Source organism: Phasianus colchicus, chromosome 7 (assembly GCF_987193195.1).
Source record: "Phasianus colchicus chromosome 7, bPhaCol1.hap1.1, whole genome shotgun sequence".
Taxonomy (NCBI): Eukaryota; Metazoa; Chordata; class Aves; order Galliformes; family Phasianidae; genus Phasianus; species Phasianus colchicus.
This window is the reverse complement of record NC_143442.1, coordinates 16184015-16190014: the sequence shown is the minus strand read 5'-3', so window position 1 is coordinate 16190014 and position 6000 is coordinate 16184015. Positions and strand designations below refer to the sequence as shown.

The 6000-nt window shown below is 41.1% G+C and overlaps 1 protein-coding gene across 3 annotated transcripts in view; it reads left to right on the top strand.

Annotated features, from left to right (window-relative positions):
• Window positions 1-1856: 1856 nt before the first annotated feature.
• DPP4 (dipeptidyl peptidase 4) overlaps window positions 1857-6000 on the top strand; it is a 41565-nt gene continuing 37421 nt past the window's right edge. For 2 of the 3 annotated variants that reach the window (XR_016468214.1, XM_090143854.1), the window contains exons 1-2: window positions 1857-2124; window positions 2203-2287. Coding sequence is in view for 2 of the 3 variants with exons in the window: in XM_090143854.1 (XP_089999980.1) it covers window positions 2119-2124; window positions 2203-2287 (91 nt within the window). In the remaining variant the exon portion in view is untranslated. The remainder of the gene's footprint in view (window positions 2125-2202; window positions 2288-6000) is intronic. The other variant, XM_031599555.2, reaches the window with a different exon arrangement.

Genomic DNA, 6000 nt, shown 5'->3' with positions numbered 1-6000 from the left:
AACATACATGTGGTTCTAGTTTGAAATTTAAAGTGAAAAACTGTAACTGTACTTTGTAACAGTCCACTGTGGACTCATTTATACACAGAAAATAGTGTTAAGCAAGCTGTGAATTTGCAGCATGTTAGATACAACATTGTAAATTTAAGCTTAGCAGCATGGGACCATTGACATATCACACTAATAGTACTCCTAAAGCAAACTGATATATCTGGCACCAGCTCATTTCATAGCTAGTGGTAACCACTGCCTTCAAGGACAGCAGTATATAAAAATGAGCATAGTGCAAACTTACATCCAGCTAATGTCTATTACTTTCCATGCCTACCAGCCGTTAATGTCTGTGTCTAACATAACAAGTTGTTAGCTCTGTTCCAGATACAGATTATGAAACAGAGCATAATTCTAAATGCTGTGCTCAGTGTACAGCTTTACTCCAACAAGTATTTTGCAGGCAAGACTAAGAATATTTGTTATCTTCTTTGGTTTCATGTGTCTTCCTCTTACTTCAGTGGATCACATACTTTTCTGTTATACTTTCGAAGCAGTAAAATACTTGCATCTTTCTCTGGTAAGTGCTAGTGCTGTGCAAATAGAATGGAAAAAAGTGAAGATGAACTGAAACAAAACCACAAACCTCACTACTTAATAAGTACTTTGAGGGGGTTAAAATTCTCCTCTTAAAACATTTTCAAAAATCCCACATCTTTCTATTTGGTGATGCTCTTTTTTTGAATGAACAAGTGCTTTATGCTTTTATTATCTCCAGGCCATTTCCAATACTTTCCTGCAGTTGTACTGCTCCAATACAGACTAAAAATTCCTCTTAGAAATATGAGGTCTGTTCCAAAGGTAATGCCTCCTATTTTATTATTATTATTATTATTGTACCAAAACAACAGAGGTGGACGTTGGCAATTTGGCAGTAGAGACTAACCTTCCCAATGATATTCCATTACATGTTGTTGCCATGTGACAGATGGTGGCAGAGGGGTAGTCTAACAAAATGGCGTACAACATGGAAGAGTGTATGAAGCAAAAGTGTGGAATTTTATTTCTCCATGTGGAAAAAATGCCCCCCACTAATATTCACTGATGCTTGCTGAATGTTTGTGCACACCAATCAGAGGCTGTGAGCACAGTGAGGTGGTGGGTAGTGCATTTCAGCAGTGGAGACAGCAATGACAGTGGGGCACGTCCACTTGTGCAGATATTTACAAATACAGTACACAGGCTTTTGTTCATTGCTGGTAAAAATGCATAATTAATGGTGGTGGTTGTGTTGAAAAAAATAGCATTTTGTAGCTGAGAATTTGCTCTATCAAATAGCGTTATTATGCTATTATGGATCTGTTGTGGTTTTCATGGAATTAAATGGAAGGCATTACTTTCGGAGCAAGTTATGCAGAATTGTCTGATGTGATAAACCAGGGTTTTCTTCAGAGCTAAACCTCAAACTTTCATCCTATCACATACTTCTGTTTTCTGTTCTTGATTTCAGCTTTCATTTTGCAGCCTTGCACTACCATCTCCCTTTCATACCAACAGCAGTACCAAAGAACTTAATATAAACCCTTCCTTGCTGCGATTTTATCAGTACTGCCAGGACTTGATTGTCAAAGAAAGTGGTTTAAAGAGCAGAAACTCGAAATATTGCCGCTATTAAACCATCAGGAGCTTTGCCAGTAGCGTTTAAGGCATTTTACTTGAGGGACCTCTGTGTGGGCGTTATCTGATTTCCTTCAAAAATAATTTATGTGTCAAGGGTCCTTCCTCTCTAAAGTACATCTTTGTCCCCACGCGTTTAAACTGAAGGGGGGGTGGGGGGGGGGAGTGAAAAAAAGAAAAAAAGAAAAAAAAAAAGCACGCGAAACTGCAGCGCCGGCTGGAACAACGAGATCTTGCACAACTGTCGCGCGGAGCTGTGCCGATTCTCGCTTGCTGCGGGCGGTAACCGTCCCCGGGCCCCTCTGCAAAGCGACCCGCGCCGCCCCAGCCGCGTGTCCGCAGGGCGGCAGCGCCTCGAGACGGGCCGTTGGCGAGCCCCGCTTCCAGCGCTCAGAGCGACCGCTCCGCCCCGCCCGCAGCCGCACGCCGCGTTCTGCGCGCTGCTGCAGCATGAAGGTGGGTGAGGAAGAGGCAAGGGTCTGGGCTGCCCGCTCGGGTGATGTGCGGCGGTCCTGACTGGACTTCTCTTTACAGACCCTCCTGAAGTGGTTACTGGGACTCGTGGCGGTCGCCGTTGTCGTCACTGTGATCGCCGTGCCGCTGGCTCTGCTCACCGGCGGTAAGTCCCCGGCGGGGCCGGGAAGGTGGGGGTAGTACTGCTGCAGCCGCCGGGGGTTGGTAGGTGTTGAGGGGTCTGCAGCCGTGAAGCTCACCCCTTTGTGGGGAAAAGTTTTGTTGAAAGTTTGTGCTTGAACGTACTTTAGAGCTGGTGCTCACGAGTCCCCTGAAACTGGGAAGTGTTTCGTCAGGGAGCTGCCTCATCTGGGAGGATGGGGGCTGTGAGGGGAGAAATTAAAAAGTCACTTAATTGCTGTGCAAATTTATGAACTACTAGTCGTGTCATCAAATTCAGCATTTTTTTTTCCCGAAAATCTGCAAAACAGCAATAAAAAGCTAATTGCGGGACTTCTAGGGTGTATTGAAGAAATAAGATTGTATTCTAATTTGCTTTGTTTGCACAACTTCTGGTTTATTAATGTTTGTTGAGTGAGATTATACACACTGTGCTGTTAGAGAGGTCAGAAAAGTAGGAAGATTTGGAATGCGTTTTTGGACTCTGATCATTTGTACCTTCCAGGTTGATATTGCAGCTCTGAATTGTTAATCTAAAACACCATTAAATCCTCATCCAGCACCGCATTGCTCCCAGCTGGTAGGCAGAGCTGCAGGTTAACCCCTCTCATTATGTTTTTATGATTAACAGCTGTGCAGTCAGGAGCTGCACAATTCAGTGCTGTAAACTCTAAGGAAACAAAGTATTTTGTAGAACAGACCTTTGGAGGCCTTATGTTTGTAAAATGGTTACCCAAAAGCAAGAAGATACATTTGTTGATTTCTTTTTCTAAACATAGTAATTGTTTATGTGCATAGGAAGTTCTAGTGTTTAAGTCAATTAAAGAGGCAAAATTTGCGTCATCATACTGTTCACGTGGTATAATTTACATTAACATATTTTGCAGTTCATTTCTGTAATTAAGACTATCACAAAATTGAAAATAGTCTGGGTATCAGACTATTTCACAGTCTGGGTATCTGAGTTTCTTATTACCTGGGCTAAAGCTTGCATCAATATCTATTGCCAGATTTTGCTGCTTCATTCTGCTAGATTGGGCTGCTTTTTGCCACTTATCTAAAAAAATCAGATTTCTGAGGTGACTTCAAGTTTAAGAAGTTGGGAATTGTGGGAGAAAGAGTCTTGATAGCTTCTCAGGTGCATGTGCGCATCGTAATGCAGTGCCTAGTATATGGGACTTAATAGTGCTACTCTACCTTCATCACCTGTAGCTTCTCTACAGGTAATGCTGTACCATATCTTACTGAAAATCATGGGTTATCTTCTTTCATAGACTGTAGGAATCCTTTTGCAAGAGAAGTGGCAGCAATTTAGAGTTGATCATTCAGTTTTATAGTAAAAGAAAAGAAAAAAATATATATATTGAAAAATCACTTCTGCTGCATGAATTACAAAATATCACTAACCCTGGCTTGTGTTGCTTTGTCTATTGTGAATGAGCAGTGTGAATGCATGTCTTACACATGGCTTAAATTAATGGATGACTAGAGCACCTAGGTAATAAAATAAGGATGAAGTAGATACAGAGAAGGACAGGTCCTGGTTTGCAAACTTGAAGTTCTGACTTCCCAAATCAGGCTAGTTTTAATATCTGAATAACAACTCTAACTAAAGCAAGTTCAAGAACTTTGAATTTTTGACTGAAGGGTGTTAAACCAATGTTTTCTGTTAGCTGAGAGTATACAGGTGGTGTACTTATAATTAGCTCTTCACAGGTGAGAACACTTAGTCTCTGGCAGTTTGATTGTGTTGCCCTTATGCACAAACTAAGGTCATGTAAGTCAGCTGAGGATGTCTTCTGGGCCAGTACAGGGACTGGACTGAGTTCAGAATGAAAAGAGGCAAAACTGGGAGGAAGTCCAGCGACTCACGTAACTGACAATGTGAAATCAAAGTCAGCTCTCATAAAAGCAATTGTAATTGTTACCAAATCTTTATTTCATCCCAATGGTTCAAGCATTTTGCAGAAGGTGAAAATTATTATTCACATACATAAATATACTGGGTTTGAATTTCTTACTGTTGGCCTTCTCCCTGCCATGCTCCTCAGTGTACTGCAATTTCATAAGTTTAGTAGTCATGCAATGCAAAATTAGTTAGATAAATGGACTTAAGTGTTATAAAAGGACTTGAAATTTTGCCACTACAGAGGAAGTCAGGCTCATTGTCTAGGCCTCAGAAGGGAAAGGTTATTTCTGTTTCTTCTCTTGCCCCAGTTCAGCAAATGGCAAATAACAAAATTGCATCCTTTCTGTTGCTCTTCAGCTTGATAGACAGCTCCTCAGCAGTGGTAGTACAAAATTCCATGCTTTGTGTTCATAGGTCATTCCAAATGTAATGCCTCCTATTTATTTCCATGGAAACCACAACAGATACAAAGAGCACAATAATGCTCATTGATAGAGCAAATTCTCAGCTACAAACATCGTTTATCATCACAATTATCACCATTAGTTTTGCGTTTCTGCCAATAGTGAACAAGAGTTCTTCATTTCATAGGGAAACAGCTGTTCATGGCCATTGGAACATGACTTGTCTTTCACATCGAACTACTGAAACGCAACACCCACCACCTCACTGCATTACATCCACTGTTTGGAAAACACCTTTACTTCATACGCATTTCCCTGTCAGGTGCCATTTTGTCAGACCACCCTTCTGCTGCCATCTGTCACACAGCAACAAAATGCAATGGAATATTGGCAGTAGTGGTTGAAACTTCTCACCATACCACAACCATCTCCCTCTGACATCATGGACCTACATAATAAAATAGGAAGTTACTTTTGAAGTAGCCCCTGTATTTTTACAACCTTACCTCAAAGAGTTTAATCCCAAAAGAGACCCAGAATTCAAATTTGAAGTCAGATGATGAAGGCATTGTTATGCTTTGTGGAGCTCTTTAAGAGGTGAATGTAATAACAACTGTTATAACAACTTGCAAGGCATGAGTATTTATTTAAAAACATGGTTTGTCTGCTCACAAATCATTTTTCCATTTACTTTTGCTTCTTCCATTTTTTCCTTCTATAACTTTCCATACAAAAGGCAGTTCAAAACATCCAGTGGTTGTACAGCATTTCCTCTTCTCTAGCAGTGATTGTCATTATGGCTCTGGAAGGCCAGGAGTGGAAGGAAGAGAAGCCAGTGCTGAGTAGAAAGGAGAAAATGTTATATTTAGCAGACTGCTGCCCTAAGGAGCAAGCCACAAACAATCTTACAGTGTGGAGAGCTGTACAACAGTCTGGTCTAAAACCAGGTTCCTGTACTGGAGATTTAACTCCCCCAGGGTAAAATATTGACAAAATGAGATGAAATGTAATTGTTAGGTGATAATGTGCTTGTCTCCTGTGCTCTGTTAAAAGTAATGTGTCCACTCCTTTGGTCGGAAAAACATAGCAGGTTCTGGGAAGGTTAATAAACTTGAGGCGCCTGAGAGGACTTGGTGAGTTTGACACCTGACTGATGAGTTAGGTATTAATAGTGGCTGGGAAAAAGCTAACACAAGTAAAGATAAGGGTTATTGGCTGCAAAAGTCCAATGACTTCTTGTCATCCTGGATTTCATAATGAAGATCATTGGGTTTGCTGAGACAGCTTCTTGGTTCAAGGACTCAAAAGAGATGAGGTTGCATATCTTCCTGACAGTTTTGTTAATGTATAACTGAAAAGAAGGTGAAATGAAAGCCTCCAAATAGC